A 19,452-nucleotide genomic window follows, 5' to 3' on the forward strand; every position below is an offset into this window, starting at 1 on the left:
CTCTCTGCACACTCGCTGCTCTCTCTCTGCACATTTGCTGCACTCTCTCTGCACAGTCTCTGCTCTCTGCACACTCGCTGCTCTCTGCACATTTGCTGCTCTCTCTCTCTGCAGTCTCTGCTCTCTCTGCACATTTGCTGCTCTCTCTCTCTGCAGTCTCTGCACATTTGCTGCTCTCTCTGCACAGTCTCTGCTCTCTCTCTGCACATTTGCTGCTCTCTCTCTCTGCAGTCTCTGGTCTCTCTCTGCACATTTGCTGCACTCTCTCTGCACATTTGCTGCTCTCTCTCTGCACACTCGCTGCTGTCTGCACATTTGCTGCTCTCTCTCTGCACAGTCTCTGGTCTCTCTCTGCACACTCGCTGCTCTCTCTCTGCAGTCTCTGCTCTCTGCACATTTGCTGCTCTCTCTCTGCACAGTCTCTGCTCTCTCTGCACATTTGCTGCTCTCTCTCTGCACACTCGCTGCTCTCTGCACATTTGCTGCTCTCTCTCTGCAGTCTCTGCTCTCTCTCTGCACAGTCTCTGGTCTCTCTCTGCACATTCTCTGCACACTCGCTGCTCTCTCTCTGCACATTTGCTGCTCTCTCTCTCTGCAGTCTCTGCTCTCTCTGCACAGTCTCTGGTCTCTCTCTGCACACTCGCTGCTCTCTCTCTGCACAGTCTCTGCTCTCTCTCTGCACATTCTCTGCACATTTGCTGCTCTCTCTCTGCACAGTCTCTGCTCTCTCTGTACGTTTGCTGCTCTCTCTCTCTGCAGTCTCTGCTCTCTCTCTGCACAGTCTCTGGTCTCTCTCTGCACACTCGCTGCTCTCTCTCTGCACATTTACTGCTCTCTCTCTGCACAGTCTCTGCTCTCTCTGCACATTTGCTGCTCTCTCTCTGCACATTTGCTGCTCTCTCTGCACAGTCTCTGCTCTCTCTCTGCACAGTCTCTGCTCCTGGCGGCCTCACAGCTGCCTCTGCTTTCACTCTCCCTCTGCCATGTGTAATGGGATATGGGTCCCTTGTAGTGAGCCAGGCAGGAGAGGAAGGGGGAGGGGAAGGAAGAGCTAGGAGAGGACTGGGAGCAAGTCGGGAGGGGGAGGGAGGAGGAGTGGCAGAGCAGTGATAAATTGCCCCTGGTGTCAAAAGGAGGAGCTTGATCCTGAGAGAAAGGGAGCAAAGAAAGCAAGGAAGGAAGGAAGGAGCCGTTCGTACACAAGGACAGCCGAGAATCGTGCAGATCGCAGCCGGAGCCCAGCACTCTGCTCAGCACTCTGCGCCGCACTCTGCTCAGCACTCTGCCGTACGGGCTGCCTTCTCTGCTGGTTTATGGAGAAGAATAAAATGGTCTCGCAGGTAAGGCTGCAGTGTGTCCTGCCCATATTGGGCCATTGCGCCGCTCTGCCCCCTCCCATGCTTTGTGTTTGTGTAATTGGCCCCATGTGCGGCCAGACCCTGCGCGGAGCTCCGTCTTCAGACGTTCCCCATTTTGTCTTTGTGCGTTTTCTGCCTCGGACTGTTCGGCAGTGATTGCGGCGCCGGTCCCAGGTGACTGCCCCAGGTGCATGCATGGCACGTCTGGCGGGGTATGCCCGGTGCTGCGGGGAGTGCGCAGGGCTCCCTGCATTGCTGCCTGCGCCGGCCACGTTCCAGTAGGTGTCTCCTGAGGTGGGGGCGGGGGCCATACTGCAATTTGAAGGTTATTGTGAGTGGAGCTCGGCCATTCCCTCGTACAGCAGCACGTCGTGTGTGGATGTAGCGGGAGGAGCCCGCACCTTATTGCTGCGGAGAACGGACATGCGGCCCCATTTGGCTGCAGGCACTTGTCCTTGTGTCGCCGGGCACCGTTACAACGTCATTTCTGACAGTGCGGTGCGGGCCGCCTGTGGAGAGCGCCAGTGACGCACTGACCGTCTGGCCCAGGCTTTCCCGGTGTGTACCGTCCTGTATAGCGGGGCTCCGTGCTTCCCCGGGCGCAGTGTATGTGCTCGGGATTGCCCTGTTACTGGGCGGGGTAGCTCGGACCTGGAGCGGCTGTGGTGACCGCAGATGCTGTAATGGAGCAGTGTGTGGTGCCCGGTGTACGGGGAGACTAGTATCGCACAGGAGCCTGTGTGTCTGCGCACCGAGGGGAACAGAGCCACTGTTACTACGATCGTTCTGCCCCCATACGGCACGGTGTTATCAGGTGCCATGTTACTACGATCGTTCTGCCCCCATACGGCACGGTGTTATCAGGTGCCATGTTACTACGATCGTTCTGCCCCCATACGGCACGGTGTTATCAGGTGCCATGTTACTACGATCGTTCTGCCCCCATACGGCACGGTGTTATCAGGTGCCATGTTACTACGATCGTTCTGCCCCCATACGGCACGGTGTTATCAGGTGCCATGTTACTACGATCGTTCTGCCCCCATACAGGACTGTCATCGGCAGGCCATGTTACTAAGATCGTTCCCCTGCCATTCAGGACTGTTATCGGCAGGCCATGTTACTAAGATCGTTCACCCGCCATTCAGGACTGTCATCGGCAGGCCATGTTACTACGATCGTTCCCCTGCCATACAGGACTGTCATCGGCAGGCCATGTTACTACGATCGTTCTGCCACCATACAGGACTGTCATCGGCAGGCCATGTTACTACGATCGTTCTGCCACCATTCAGGACTGTCATCGGCAGGCCATGTTACTACGATCGTTCCCCCGCCATTCAGGACTGTCATCGGCAGGCCATGTTACTACGATCGTTCCCCTGCCATACAGGACTGTCATCGGCAGGCCATGTTACTACGATCGTTCTGCCACCATACAGGACTGTCATCGGCAGGCCATGTTACTACGATCGTTCTGCCACCATTCAGGACTGTCATCGGCAGGCCATGTTACTACGATCGTTCCCCCGCCATTCAGGACTGTCATCGGCAGGCCATGTTACTACGATCCTTCTGCCGCCATTTAAGACTGTCATCGGCAGGCCATGTTACTAAGATCTTTCTGCTGCCATACAGGACTGTCATCGGCAGGCCATGTTACGAAGATCGTTCTGCCACCATACAGGACTGTCATCGGCAGGCCATGTTACTACGATCGTTCCCCCGCCATTCAGGACTGTCATCGGCAGGCCATGTTACTACGATCGTTCCCCCACCATTCAGGACTGTCATCGGCAGGCCATGTTACTACGATCCTTCTGCCGCCATTTAGGACTGTCATCGGCAGGCCATGTTACGAAGATCGTTCTGCCACCATACAGGACTGTCATCGGCAGGCCATGTTACTACGATCGTTCCCCCGCCATTCAGGACTGTCATCGGCAGGCCATGTTACTAAGATCGTTCTGCCACCATACAGGACTGTCATCGGCATGCTAACAAGAAACGTTTCCTTGGTCAGCTCCGGCATGGCGACACCACCTGATAATCTAGACTGGGCATTCTTCTGAGTATTTGACTTGAGTGTAAAGGTACCTTCACACTAAACGATATCGCTAGCAATCTGTGACGTTGCAGCGTCCTGGCTAGCGATATCGTTTAGTTTGACACACAGCAGCGATCAGAATCCTGCTGTGATGTCGTTTGTCGGGGCTAGAGGGCCAGACCTTTCTTTGGTCGCTGGCTCTCCCGCTGACATCGCTGAATCGGCGTGTGACACCGATTCAGCAATGTCTTCGCTGGTAACCAGGGTAAACATCGGGTTACTAAGCGCAGGGCCACGCTTAGTAACCCGATGTTTACCCTGGTTACCGGCATCGTTGGTCGCTGGAGAGCGGTCTGTGTGACAGCTCTCCAGCGACCAAACAGCGACCCGGATCGTTGTCTGGATCGCTGCAGCGTCGTTTAGTGTGAAGGTACCTTAAGGTTTCCAAAAGATTATCATCTCACCACAAGACAGTCGGGTTGGGGAAAGCCGCTCCCATTCTTTTATGCTGTTCACCATCCAGGAGAGGGAAACCAGGAAAGTATGAAGTTGGGGGGAAACTCTTGTGAACCCCCAGAGCCTTCCTCCCTGCTGCTGGGTCGGGGCTCATCATGGGATCCGTGACCTCTGAGGTTATTTCCCAGAGGAAATGTGAACCTTCCTGTGCTCTGTTCCTCCCAGGCTCTGCCCTGTATGCGGGGGCCCTCTATTGCAGTGTAGGGGGATACCCCATCTTGCAGATTGTTTGGTTTTCAGATGCAGAAATGTCTCTAAGGCTGCCATCACACTAGCAGTATGTGGTCAGTATTTTACATCAGTATTTACATAGTAACATAGTAAGGCCGAAAAAAGACATTTGTCCATCCAGTTCAGCCTATATTCCATCATAATAAATCCCCAGATCTACGTCCTTCTACAGAACCTAATAATTGTATGATACAATATTGTTCTGCTCCAGGAAGACATCCAGGCCAATAGTAACATAGAATTTGTAAGCCAAAACCAGGAGTGGAACAATTAGAGGAAAAGTATAATAGAAACATCTGCACCACTTCTGCATTTATCACCCACTCCTGGTTTTGGCTTACAAATACTGATGTAAAATACTGACCAAATACTGCTAGTGTGACGGCAGCCTAACATTCATGCAAGAAAATCCACCGTTGGCGAAGATGTTGAAGTTGGTTTCTTCTGCAATTTTTTTTTTTTTTTACAGGTTTAACAGAAATTTAAAATCACAGTAATAAACTACACTGCTGCGAGGTGCCCTGATGTAACCAGACTTAAAAGCAGCTTCAAAGATGGGCATCAAAGTGGGCACCAAAGGGTGTTTTTGAAAGGGTTAAACACTGTTGGCTCCTGATCTCACACTGCAGGCATAGATGGTGATGCCCTACAGTAATTCAGATTACTCCAGCCTGGCCCAACATGTCCTGGGCACCAGAACTGGCATCAATGTGGGCAAATAGCCAATTTTCACTGACTTGAAAAAGTGGGGTGTTAAGGGGTTTAGTGGTTGTCATTTAACCCCTTAAAAACCCTAGTTACTTATTCAGGTCACTGAAAATTGGCTATTTGCCCACATTGATGCCAGTTCTGGTGCCCAGGACCCGTTGGGCCAGGCTGGAGTGATCTGAATTAATTTAGTGTGAGATCTTTAGGCAAGTCATTTAACCCTTTCAATAACACCCTTCAGTGCACATTTTTGTGCCAGTTTTTTAATTTTTGTAGCTGCTATGAAGTGTCTTCACATCAGGGCGCCTCACTGCATTGTATGTTATTATTAGGATTTTTGTTCTCAAACCTGTAAACAAGCAGAAGAAAACAGTGAAGAATGGGAAAGCGACTTCAGCATCGTCCATTAGGTGCAGTAGCGGCACCGCCGCGTGACCACAGCTGTGCAAAGCGAATACAGTGGACATGGAGATGCCTTAGGCCTCTTTCACCCTTCCGTTTTTTACAATCAGTCACAATACTTCAAAATGTTGAAAAAGATGGATCCTGTGCAGATTGTAAAAAAACTGAAGCACTGGATCCATTTTGCGACTGATCTGTCGAGGCAGTTGTTGCCAGAATTTAAGGCTGTGCACACGTTGTGTGTGCGTCTTCGCTGCGTTTTTTCACTGAAAATGCATACACAACACAACCCATGTTAAAAATAATAAAAATAAATAAATCGTGATATTCTCACCTTCCAGCGTGGACCCGCAGCCTTCCTGATGCTCTCAGCAGCTCCCTTTCCCAGTGATGCCTTGTGAGACAATGACCTGTGATGATGTAGTGGTCTCGCACTTCCTGCGTCCATAGGCTTCCATTATAGCCAACGACGGACAGCACAGGATCCATTGCTGGACGATTTTTCCGATGTAGACAAACGTTCCTCTGTGCGTTGTCTCTGCCCGACAGAGCGATTTTACGATGGATCCTGCACACGATGGATGAAATGGAAGTCCATCCATCACTATCCGTCACTAATACAAGTCTAATAGAAAAAAACGGATCCAGCAGAAACATTTGCTAGATTTGTTTTTTTGCACAAACCGACGGACGGATTTTGACAAACAAAAAGGCGGAAATGTGAAAGAGGCCTTAAACTGTTGAGGGTCGTCCCCTTTCAAAGTTCTTCCCTGGCTGCAGTATACTTATATAAAAAAAAATCTATATAATCTCCCCTGTCTCTCTGCCAGGAGTCTGCCGCTGTCATCATGTCAATAACGTGGCGGCCAATCGGTGAGCTTATCTGATCTAAGGGGGGCGCTCCATCCTCGCTGGGTGACTTCACTGACTGGCTGTTGCCCTGTTGACGTGACATCAGTACCACAGTCAGTCCTGGGCACCAGGAGAAGTGGCAGAGATTTGTCGGAAGTGGCAGAGATTTGTCGGTGTACAGAGCCAATTGTTGTTTAACAAACTACAGCTGGGGCAGAATGCAGCCTGAACGGAAACCACCCTTGGGTTTTATTAAGGGTCTGGAAAGGTGTGGGTTTTTTTTTTGTTTTCTTTTTTTTTTCTCTTGGCATGTGTTGCCCTGATCTGCACTACTCTATGCACCTGTATGGACATTCAGATGGCTTTTTCTTTTCTCCTGTATGTAGAAAAAACACATGGCTTTTCAGCAGTGTTTAAACAGTATCTGTTTTTACAGGGATTTAATCTTGTATGATAGTTTCACCAACTGTTTATACTGTTAAAAACTTGGTGCAGCCATGTGCTGTCTGTGACTTGTATGGGTGATTTTTTTTTTTTTTTTTTTTCCCTTGTCAAATTTAAAATGAGCACTGACCTGGACAGCCCCTCAGATTTTAATGGGTTAATGTTCTGTCCATAAAAAAATGCGGAAAGAACACGTGTGAAATAACGATGTCTGAACTTGGCTCTTCAGTTACTAGTTCTACAATTAACCCCTTCAAGACCCAGCCTATTTTGACCTTAAAGACCTTGCCGTTTTTTGCAATTCTGACCAGTGTCCCTTTATGAGGTAATAACTCAGGAACGCTTCAACGGATCCTAGCGGTTCTGAGATTGTTTTTTCGTGACATATTGGGCTTCATGTCAGTGGTAAATTTAGGTCAATAAATTCTGCATTTATTTGTGATAAACACGGAAATTTGGCGAAAATTTTGAAAATTTCGCAATTTTCACATTTTGAATTTTTATTCTGTTAAACCGGAGAGATATGTGACACAAAATAGTTAATAAATAACATTTCCCACATGTTTACTTTACATCAGCACAATTTTGGAAACAAAATTTTTTTTTGTTAGGAAGTTATAAGGGTTAAAATTCGACCAGCGATTTGTCATTTTTACAACGAAATTTACAAAACCATTTTTTTTAGGGACCACCTCACATTTGAAGTCAGTTTGAGGGGTCTATATGGCTGAAAATACCCAAAAGTGACACCATTCTAAAAACTGCACCCCTCAAGGTACTCAAAACCACATTCAAGAAGTTTATTAACCCTTCAGGTGCTTCACAGCAGCAGAAGCAACATGGAAGGAAAAAATGAACATTTAACTTTTTAGTCACAAAAATTATCTTTTAGCAACAATTTTTTTATTTTCCCAATGGTAAAAGGAGAAACTGAACCACGAAAGTTGTTGTCCAATTTGTCCGGAGTACGCTGATACCTCATATGTGGGGGTAAACCACTGTTTTGGCGCACGGCAGGGCTTGGAAGGGAAGGAGCGCCATTTGACTTTTTGAATCAAAAATTGGCTCCACTCTTTAGCGGACACCATGTCACGTTTGGAGAGCCCCCGTGTGCCTAAAAATTGGAGCTCCCCCACAAGTGACCCCATTTTGGAAACTATAGCCCCAAGGAACTTATCTAGATGCATAGTGAGCACTTTGAACCCCCAGGTGCTTCACAAATTGATCCGTAAAAATGAAAAAGTACTTTTTTTTCACAAAAAAATTCTTTTAGCCTCAATTTTTTCATTTTCACATGGGCAACAGGATAAAATGGATCCTAAAATGTGTTGGGCAATTTCTCCTGAGTACACCAATACCTCACATGTGGAGGTAAACCACTGTTTGGGCACATGGTAAGGCTCGGAAGGGAAGGAGCGCCATTTGACTTTTTGAATGAAAAATTATTTCCATCGTTAGCGGACACCATGTCGCGTTTGGATAGCTCCTGTGTGCCTAAACATTGGCGCTCCCCCACAAGTGACCCCATTTTGGAAACTAGACCCCCCAAGGAACTAATTTAGATGCCTAGTGAACCCTCAGGTGCTTCACAAATTGATCTGTAAAAATGAAAAAGTAATTTTTTTTCACAAAAAAATTCTTTTCGCCTCAATTTTTTCATTTTCACATGGGCAGTAGGATAAAATGGATCATAAAATGTGTTGGGCTATTTCTCCCGAGTACGCCGATACCTCATATGTGGGGGTAAACCACTGTTTGGGCACTCGGCAGGGCTCGGAAGAGAAGGCGCGCCATTTGACTTTTTGAATGGAAAATTAGCTCCAATTGTTAGCGGACACCATGTCGCGTTTGGAGAGCCCCTGTGTGCCTAAACATTGGAGCTCCCGCACAAGTGACCCCATTTTGGAAACTAGACCCCCCAGGGAACTTATCTAGATGCATATTGAGCACTTTAAACCCCCAGGTGCTTCACAGAAGTTTATAACGCAGAGCCATGAAAATAAAAAATAATTTTTCTTTCCTCAAAAATGATTTTTTAGCCTGGAATTTCCTATTTTGCCAAGGATAATAGGAGAAATTGGACCCCAAATATTGTTGTCCAGTTTGTCCTGAGTACGCTGATACCCCATATGTGGGGGTAAACCACTGTTTGGGCGCACGGCAGGGCTCGGAAGGGATGGCACGCCATTTGGCTTTTTAAATGGAAAATTAGCTCCAATCATTAGCGGACACCATGTCACGTTTGGAGAGCCCCTGTGTGCCTAAACATTGGAGATCCCCCAGAAATGACACCATTTTAGAAACTAGACCCCCAAAGGAACTAATCTAGATGTGTGGTGAGGACTTTGAACCCCCAAGTGCTTCACATAAGTTTATAACGCAGAGCCATGAAAATAAAAAAAAAAATTATTTTCTCAAAAATGATCTTTTAGCCTGCAATTTTTTATTTTCCCAAGGGTAACAGGAGAAATTTGACCCCAAAAGTTGTTGTCCAGTTTCTCCTGAGTACGCTGATACCCCATATGTGGGGGTAAATCACTGTTTGGGCACATGCCGGGGCTCGGAAGTGAAGTAGTGACGTTTTGAAATGCAGACTTTGATGGAATGCTCTGTGAAAATAATAAATACGTTTTCTTTCCTCAAAAATAATTATTTAGCCCAGAATTTTTTAATTTTCCCAAGGGTAACAGGAGAAATTTGACCCCAATATTTGTTGTCCAGTTTCTCCTGAGTACGGTGATACCCCATATGTGGGGGTAAACTACTGTTTGGGCACATGCCGGGGCTCGGAAGTGAAGTAGTGACGTTTTGAAATGCAGACTTTGATGGAATGCTCTGCGGGCGTCACGTTGCGTTTGCAGAGCCCCTGATGTGCCTAAACAGTAGAAACCCCCCACAAGTGGCCCCATTTTGGAAACTAGACCCTGAAAGGAACTTATCTAGATGTGTGGTGAGCACTTTGAACCCCCAAGTGCTTCATAGAAGTTTATAATGCAGAGCCGTGAAAATAATAAATACGTTTTCTTTCCTCAAAAATAATTATTTAGCCCAGAATTTTTTATTTTCCCAAGGGTTACAGGAGAAATTGGACCCCAAAAGTTGTTGTCCAGTTTCTCCTGAGTACGCTGATACCCCATATGTGGGGGTAAACCACTGTTTGGGCACATGCCGGGGCTTGGAATTGAAGTAGTGACGTTTTGAAATGCAGACTTTGATGGAATGGTCTGCGGGTGTCACGTTGCGTTTGCAGAGCCCCTGGTGTGCCTAAACAGTAGAAACCCCCCACAAGTGACCCCATTTTAGAAACTAGACCCCCCAAGGAACTTATCTAGATATGTGGTGAGCACTTTGAACCCCCAAGTGCTTCACAGACGTTTACAACGCAGAGCCGTGAAAATAAAAAATCATTTTTCTTTCCTCAAAAATTGTGTTTTAGCAAGCATTTTTTTAGATTCACAAGGGTAACAGGAGAAATTGGACCCCAGTAATTGTTGCGCAGTTTGTCCTGAGTATGCTGGTACCCCATATGTGGGGGTAAACCACTGTTTGGGCACACGTCAGGGCTCGGAAGTGAGGGAGCACCATTTGACTTTTTGAATACGAGATTGGCTGGAATCAATGGTGGCGCCATGTTGCGTTTGGAGACCCCTGATGTGCCTAAACAGTGGTAACCCCTCAATTCTAACTCCAACACTAACCCCAACACACCCCTAACCCTAATCCCAACTGTAGCCATAATCCTAATCACAACCCTAACCCCAACACACCCCTAACCACAACACTAACCCTAACCACAACCCTAATTCCAACCCTAACCCTAAGGCTATGTGCCCACGTTGCGGATTCGTGTGAGATATTTCCGCACCATTTTTGAAAAATCCGCGGGTAAAAGGCACTGTGTTTTACCTGCGGATTTTCCGCGGATTTCCAGTGTTTTTTGTGCGGATTTCACCTGCGGATTCCTATTGAGGAACAGGTGTAAAACGCTGCGGAATCCGCACAAAGAATTGACATGCTGCGGAAAATACAACGCAGCGTTCCCGCGCGGTATTTTCCGCACCATGGGCACAGCGGATTTGGTTTTTCATATGTTTACATGGTACTGTAAACCTGATGGAACACTGCTGCGAATCCGCAGCCAAATCAGCACCGTATGCACATAGCCTAATTCTAAAGGTATGTGCACACGCTGCGGAAAACGCTGCGGATCCGCAGCAGTTTCCCATGAGTGTACAGTTCAATGTAAACCTATGGGAAACAAAAATCGCTGTACACATGCTGCGGAAAAACTGCACGGAAACGCAGCGGTTTACATTCCGCAGCATGTCACTTCTTTGTGCGGATTCCGCAGCGGTTTTACAACTGCTCCAATAGAAAATCGCAATTGTAAAACCGCAGTGAAATGCGCAGAAAAAAACGCGGTAAATCCGCCATAAATCCGCAGCGGTTTAGCACTGCGGATTTATCAAATCCGCAGCGGAAAAATCCGCAGAGGACCAGAATACGTGTGCACATTCCTAACCCTAACCCTAGCCCTAACCCTAGCCCTAACCCTAGCCCTAACCCTAGCCCTAACCCTACCCCTAACCCTACCCCTAACCCTACCCCTAACCCTACCCCTAACCCTACCCCTAACCCTACCCCTAACCCTACCCCTAACCCTAACCCTATTCTAACATTAGTGGAAAAAAAAAAATTTCTTTATTTTTTTATTGTCCCTACCTATGGGGGTGACAAAGGGGGGGGGGGGGGGGTCATTTATTATTTTTTTTATTTTGATCACTGAGATAGATTATATCTCAGTGATCAAAATGCACTTTGGAACGAATCTGCCGGCCGGCAGATTCGGCGGGCGCACTGCGCATGCGCCCGCCATTTTGGAAGATGGCGGCGCCCGGGAGAAGACGGACGGGACCACGGCTGGATCGGTAAGTATGATAGGGTGGGGGGGGGATCGGAGCACGGGGGGGGGAATCGGAGCGCGGGAGGGGTGGAACGGAGCGCGGGGGGCGTGGAACGGAGCACGGGGGGGCTGGAATGGAGCACGGGGGGGCTGGAATGGAGCACGGGGGGGTGGAACGGAGCACGGGGGGGTGGATCGGAGTGCAGGGGGGGTGATTGGAGCACGGGGGGGTGATTGGAGCACGGGGGGAGCGGACACGAGCACGGGGGGGAGCGGAGCACTGGACGGAGGGGAGCCGGAGCAGTGTACCGGCCAGATCGGGGGGGTGGGGGGGCGATCGGAGGGGTGGGGGCACACTAGTATTTCCAGCCATGGCCGATGATATTTCAGCATCGGCCATGGCTGGATTGTAATATTTCACCCGTTATAATGGGTGAAATATTACAAATCGCTCTGATTGGCAGTTTCACTTTCAACAGCCAATCAGAGCGATCGTAGCCACGAGGGGGTGAAGCCACCCCCCCTGGGCTAAACTACCACTCCCCCTGTCCCTGCAGATCGGGTGAAATGGGAGTTAACCCTTTCACCCGGTCTGCAGGGACGCGATCTTTCCATGACGCCGCATAGGCGTCATGGGTCGGATTGGCACCGACTTTCATGACGCCTACGTGGCGTCAAAGGTCGGGAAGGGGTTAAATTAGCCTTGCTGTCTTCAGTCCCTGTGCCAATCCCATTTCTGATGTGAATTGAGTCTCCAGTGGCGCCACTACAGTCATGAGCAAAAATTTGGAGACTCTTAAATTTTGGTTTTCAGTGTTTTTTTTTTTCCAAATCTTGTTCTGATGTTGCTGCAGCTGATCTGACTTCCTCTTCATGTTCAATCTGTACGAAGGCGGAGACATTGATGCCAGCTCTGATTGGGCGCCAGGCATCATCTGTCATTCCATCGCACCAGTGTTATTCGACTACAAGTGCCGACACCGCTGGAACAGCACCAGCATGGAAGGCAAGTATAGTTGTTTTCTTTTTTCAGGTCCAAACATTTAGTTCAAGAAGGGTTTTTTTGTTTTTGTTTGCCTACCCGCTTTTTGAGGACTAGACAGGTTCACAATGGGATTGAGATCTGAGGAGTTTCCTGGTCATTGACTCAAAATGTCAATGTTTTGCTCACCAAGCCACTTGATTATTACTTTTTTCTTATGCTAAGGTGCTTCAGCATGCTGGAAAAAGCATTGTTCTTCATCACATTGCTCCTGGATCTTTAGGAGAAGTTGTTCCCAGTCTGAAGGTGGTTTATATCAGAACATAACTTTTTACACCAGTCTCCTGCAGTCTAATCCCTGTAATTCCTGCAGAATGTTAGTCCTTGATAATTTTAGTTGGAGATAAGTGAATTCTTTGCTGTCATAGACATCAGGCGAGACTAAGGGTACCGTCACACTATACGATTTACCTACGATCACAACCAGCGATACGACCTGGCCGTGATCGTAGGTAAATCGTAGTGTGGTCGCTGGGGAGCTGTCACACAGACAGCTCTCCAGCGACCAACGATGCCGAAGTCCCCAGGTAACCAGGGTAAACATTGGGTTACTAAGCGCAGGACCGCGCTTAGTAACCCGATGTTTACCCTGGTTACAAGCGTAAAAAAAAACAAACAGCACATGCTTACATTCTGGTGTCCGTCAGGTCCCTTGCCGTCTGCTTCCCGCACTCACTGACTGCCGGCCGTAAAGTGAAAGTGAAAGCACAGCCGCTGTGCTCTGCTTTCACTTTACGGCCGGCAGTCAGTGCGGGAAGCAGACGGCAAGGGACCTGACGGACACCAGAATGTAAGTATGTGCTGTTTTTTTTTTTTTTTTTAGTTTTACGCTTGTAACCAGGGTAAACATCGGGTTACTAAGCGCGGCCCTGCGCTTAGTAACCCGATGTTTACCCTGGTTACAAGCGAAGACATCGCTGAATCGGTGTCACACGCCGATTCAGCGATGTCAGCGGGAGAGCCAGCGACCAAAGAAAGGTCTGGCCCTCTAGCCCCGACCAACGACATCACAGCAGGATTCTGAAACAAAGTTCCAAACGATCTGCTACGACGTACGATTCTCAGCAGGATCCCTGATCGCTGCTGCGTGTCAGACACAGCGATATCGTAGCGATATCGCTGGAACGTCACGAATCGTACCGTCGTAGCGATCGAAATGGCAGTGTGTGACGGTACCCTAACTCCTTCCTCACTGTGCATTCATAGGTGCTGCCTGCTGCCATTCCAGAGTAAGCTATGCACCAGTGTTTGTACCAATTTAGCATGTTGAAGAAAAAAAAATGAAGGAAAGTTCTCCAGCGATGAAAAAAATGATCCCATGGTAAGGCTTATCGCTGAAATGCATAGGTTTTTCATATGTGCATCATCTGTACAGTTACCTATACTGGTTTCTCTCAATTTTCAATAGAAATAAAGTTGTTTTAATCCCTCCATTGAGATCATTTTTTCATTGATGGAGAACTTTCCTTCGTTTTTTTTTTTTTCCTTCATTGACTGAGTCTGGGACTGCTTCGTGCAGATGATATTCATGAACAAGGTGCAAGGCATTTCAGTGAGCTGACTTTCCTTATTTCCCTTTTCCATTTTTTATGAATTTAGCTTGTTGCCACCCAAGAGTTCAGCAAGTGCCCTGAAACCTTTGGGTTAGGTTGATTGAGGGGCAGTTTTACATGCTCCAATGCTGTTTTTTTTTTTTTTTTTTTTTTCAAGTAAAGTCTGTCAGTAACCATGGTTAACTAAAGACAAAGGTGACAAGCACCAACCTACTTTTAACCCCTTCCCGACATGCACCGTACTGGTACTGCTGCTGCCGGAATTGCATTTCTGCCCAGAGCAGTATTAGTATGTCCTACACTGCCTGTCAGAATGCTGATCTGACACTTTGCTATGCAAAGTGTCAGATCATCGATCTGACATGATCTAGTGATATCCCAACCTGGGACAATGTTATAAAGTTAACAAAAAAAAAATTAGAATGTATGAAAATTTTTTTTTTTTTTTTTTTAAATCCCCAAATAAAGGAAAAACAAATTTTTTCCAATAAATCCATTTATGTAAATACAAAAAATTAAAGTACACATTTGGTATCGCCGCGTCCGTAATGACCCACTCAACAACTCTCCTACTAGTTAACCTCTTCAGTGAACACCGTAAAAATAAACTAGGAAAAAAACAATGCTTTATCATACCGCCGAACAAAAAGTGCAATAAAACGTGATCAAAAAGACTGATGTAAATAAAAATGGTACCGATGAAAATGTCACCTTGTCCCACAAGAAAAAAGCCACATACAGCTCCACCAGCAGAAAAATAGTTATAGCTCTCAGAATAAAGCGATGCAAAAATTATTTTTTTCTATAAGTTTTTGTCTTAAAGCGCCAAAACATAAAAAAAGAGATAATGAGGTATTACTATCAACACTTTTATCACACGCGGAACGGTATAAACCATCCCCCCCCTCTCACCCCCAAAGAAAATCCTGAATTGCTGCTTTTTGTTCATTCTGCCTCCCAAAAATCGGAATACAAGGCAATCTGAAAATGGTACCAATAAAAAGTCAACTCGTCCCCCAAAAACAAGACCTCACATGACTTTGTGAGCCAAAATATGGATAAATTATAGCTCTCAAAATGTGGTGGTGTAAAAACTGTTTTTTCAATAAAAAGCGTCTTTAGTGTGTGTGACAGCTGTCAAATAGAAACCCACTATAAATAGTAAATCAAAGCCCTCTTTATCACCCCTTAGTTGGGAAAAAATAAAATAAAAAAATGTACCGTATATACTTGAGTATAAGCCAACCCCCCCCCTAATTTTGCAACAAAATACTGGGAAAACTTCTTGATTCTAGTTTAATCCTAGGGTGGAAAATGCAGCAGCTACCGGTAAATGTCAGAAATAAAAATAAATACCAATAAAAGTGAAATTAATTGAGACATTCGTAGGTTGTGTTTTTGAATATCCATATTGTCAGGAACTCCATATAATGCTCCATACAGTTCATGATGGGTCCCATAAGATGCTCCATACAAAATACGCCCCATATAATGCTCCATAAAATTTATGATGGGCCCCATAAGATGCTCCATATTAAAATGTGCCCCATATAATGCAAATGCTGATTATGGCCTCATAAGATGCTCCATACGGATATTTGGCCCATATAATGCTGCACAAATAATGATTATGGCCCCAGTAGATGGTGGCCCGATTCTAACGCATCCGGTATTCTAGAATATGCTTGTCCACGTGGTGTATTGCCCAGTCACGTATTATTTAGCAGTGTGTGCACCATATCCCTGTTAAAAAATAAAAATATAAAACAAACTGTCACCGGCGTCGGCACCTCAACCCACTACAAGAAATGGGGATAACCTAGTACAATAACCCAGCTGCTGGTAGCCGCAGAACATGTGCCACTTTCTGTAAAGACCAAATCAATGTATAAACTATCGGCACCGCGCTTAGGTTATTAAAATGACCTACCCTGGCTGCAGGGGCACAATTGCCCAGAGTAGGCTGGTAAACACGTGTGTCACACTACGAACAAAGTACTAGAAGTCGCGCTACTAATCAGGCGCTGCACTGCTACGTACTTAAAATGTGTACCCCCTAAAGAACAATACTACGAGCCTGAATATAGAAAGTCGATTCCTTACCGTGGGTAACGTAAATGGGCACCCTCCGCTGCTGATAGATGCAAGTACGGCTGTGGTACGGGTCGTACAAATGGCGATGACCGGAGGGTTGGGCACACAGGAGCGTGTGCGGACGAGAGCGGTATAGAGCGCCGCTACCAAGTGCAGAGCCAGGGAACGTCCCGGTCGGAGGCGTCCCTGGTTGCACTGGAAAACAAAGATGGCCGACGCTGACACGCAGCGTGTGACGTCACAAGCCTACGGAGGCACCCAAGGACCTACGTAGTATAGAGACTTAAAAAAACAAACACATACTCACCTTCCGAAGGCCCGTTGGAAGTCCTGCTATACTCACCCTCCACCGCATTTTCCGCTCCTCTGGACGCTCCCGGGACCGCTCCATTGCAAGCGCCAGCTTCAGAATTGAAAAAATGGCGCTGTCAGGTTGTTGAAAACAGGCTTCGGGGTGAAGGGGCTAAAGCAACCAGTCTGCTTTTGTCACTGTTGTGCTGATTTAATTATATCAGCGGACTTGTCCTTGTTAACAATTTCTCCTGAGCTAAAGAGATCACTTGAATAATGTAAACGGGTAATTTTGTAACAGCTGAAATAAAGTGGACTTTTTTTTGTGGGTTACTTAGGCTACTTTCACACTTGCGTCATTTGGCCTCCGTCACAATGCATCGTTTTGGGAAAAAAAACGCATCCTGCAAATGTGCCCGTAGGATGCATTTTTTTTTCCCATAGACTTGTATTGCCTGTTTTGGCGGACCGTCCTCAGGAGAAAAACGTTCAAGGGAATGTTTTTTTTTCGTACGTTGCATCCTGCATTTCCTACCGCGCATGCGCGTCTGGAACTCCGCCCCCTTCTCCCCGGGACTTTAGAATGGGCAGGGGATGCGTTGAAAAACTGCATCTGCTGCCCACGTTGTGCCGAATTTTCACAACGTCCGTCGCGCCGACGCTTAGCGACAGCCGGGTACCGACACAAGTGTGAAAGAAGCCCTAAGTTGATTTTTATGGCGAGAAAAATGCAATTGTTCATGCCTAGTCTTTCAAGTAAGACAATCACTGTCCACGTTAAAGGGGACCTGTCACCAATTTTGGCCGATATAAGATACGGCCATCACCTTTCAGGGCTGATATACAGCATTCTATAACGCTGTATATCTGCCCCCAGCCTGACCTGCAAGAGAAGAAAAATAACATATTATGCTCGCCTGCAGGGTGGCCCAGTCCGAGGGGTGTTGCTCTTTTTGGTCCGGTGCCTCCCATCATCTTATGATCGCGGCCCTCCTGCTTGCTTCATCTGGATGATGTGCCGCTGCATCATCCACACAGTCTCCTCCACATCGCGCTCCTTCGCAGGTGCACTTATCTGTCCTGTTGAGGGCAGAGCAAAGTGCTGCAGTGCGCAGGTGCTGGAAAAGGTCAGAGTACCGGCACCTGCGCACTGCAGTACTTTGCTCTGCCCTCAACAGGGCAGATCAGTACATCTGCGCAGGAGCGCGATGTCGGGGAGACTGTGTGGATGATGCAGTGAGGCGTCATCCACATCAACCATGAGCGAGGGCGGCGATCCTAAGCAGATGGGAGGCATCGGACCAAGAAGCGCAACACCCCTCGGACCAGACTGCAGGTGAGTATAATGAAACTTATTATTTTGCAAGTCGGGCTGGGGGCAGATATACAGCATTATAGAATGCTGTATATCTGCCCTGAAAGGTGATGGTCGTAACTCATATCGGCCAAGCCTGCTGACGGGTTCCCTTTAAATGTTCAGAATCACTGAGGGGGCTGACTGCTGGGACTGCCACTGATCACGAGAATGTGACTCCGACCTGTACTCCATTCAGTCTGCAGAGCCTCTTTCTTACGATCTCATTGGTTCGATCCCATATCAGATCAGTGAGGGATTATCTAAAAACTTGGTAAAAAGCCTTTAGGCCATGTTCACACAGTGCGTTTTTTACTGCGGAACCGCAGCGGTTTTGCCGCTGCGGTTCCGCAGCTGTTTTCCATGCAGGGTACATAACAATGTAACCCTATGGAAAACAGTCACTGCTGTGCACATGATCCGTAATTTCGTTTAAAAAGCCGCGCAGAATAGCTGCGGCAAAAAAGGAGCATGTCACTTCTTTTTCCTGAACCGCAGCGGTTCTGCACCCATAGACCTCCATTGTGAGGTCAAAATCGCAGTAAAACCCGCAGATCAAAAATATATCTGCGGGTTTTACTGCGATTTGATGTGCAGAACCGCTGCAGCAGGAAGTGCGGGGGAGCGGGTGGAAGTGCGTGGGCGGAGTGTGGCTGCCCCCCCCGTGCTCCGATCCCCCCCCCCCGTGCTCCGATGCCCCCCCCCCCCCCCCGTGCTCCGATGCCCCCCCCAGTGCTCCGATGCCCCCCCCCCCGTGCCCTAATCTCCCCCCCTTATACTTACCCGGCGTCCCGGTGTCCGTCCGGCCGTCTTCTCCCTGGGCAGATTCGCTCCAAAGTGCATTTTGATCACTGAGATATAACCTATCTCAGTGATCAAAATAAAAAAATAGTAAATGACACCCCCCCCCACTTTGTCACCCCCATTGGTAGGGACAATAAAAAAGTTAAGAATTTTTTTTTTTTTTTTTTTCACTAAGGTTAGAATAGGGGTAGGGTTAGGGTTAGGGTATTTTCAGCCATTTTAGCCCTAAAAAGCTTCCTAGGAAACACACAGTCTCTGCATAGAAAACTGCATAAAAAAAGGATAAAAAAACGCATCAAAAAACGCATCAAAAAAGGACCTGCGTTTTCTGCCAAGAGCTGCAGTTTTTTAAAAAAACTGTCCTGAAAAAAAAAGGATGGAAATCCTGAACGTGTGAACATACCCTTAATGTATTAGTTACTATCAGGATTTTACATTCCCATCGGCGATCTGTGATGATTGCAGAATGCAGTTTGGTTACTATGGCAACTAGGGTCCTGCTAAGAGCCTCCCCACAACCGTTGGAATCCTCCTGGTATACCTGTGAAGCTCTACTATATGCTGAGCTTCAGAGGAAACTGATTCACACTATACTGCAGCACTGTGGCATTGCAGTATATAGTATAAGCTAATGGAACAATTGCAGATTCAAGTCCTGCAATCTGATCACGGTAGTAGCATTGCTCACAATTACTCCCCCTGCTCCTTGATTTACTCCCAGCTCTGCACACACTACATAGCTGGCTCTTGGTCAAGATACAGGGGGAATGATAACTGGGGGCTCACTGTAATGAGTGGTGACTTGGGGTATGTGCACACGTTGCAGATTTCCTGCGGATCTGCAGCGTTTTTT

General features: G+C 47.4%; 1 protein-coding gene across 10 annotated transcripts in view; it reads left to right on the forward strand.

Annotated features, from left to right (window-relative positions):
- Positions 1 to 1,022: 1,022 nt before the first annotated feature.
- RBFOX2 (RNA binding fox-1 homolog 2) overlaps positions 1,023 to 19,452 on the forward strand; it is a 314,329-nt gene continuing 295,899 nt past the window's right edge. For 8 of the 10 annotated variants that reach the window (XM_069737174.1, XM_069737173.1, XM_069737177.1 and 5 more), the window contains exon 1: positions 1,134 to 1,340. In XM_069737174.1, the coding sequence (XP_069593275.1) occupies positions 1,314 to 1,340 (27 nt within the window). In that variant the 5' untranslated portion in view covers positions 1,134 to 1,313. Of the gene's footprint in view, positions 1,341 to 19,452 lie in introns of all 10 variants that reach the window. The other 2 variants (XM_069737176.1, XM_069737178.1) reach the window with 2 other exon arrangements.

The sequence above is a fragment of the Ranitomeya imitator genome, chromosome 8 (assembly GCF_032444005.1).
Source record: "Ranitomeya imitator isolate aRanImi1 chromosome 8, aRanImi1.pri, whole genome shotgun sequence".
In the NCBI taxonomy this organism is placed as follows: Eukaryota; Metazoa; Chordata; class Amphibia; order Anura; family Dendrobatidae; genus Ranitomeya; species Ranitomeya imitator.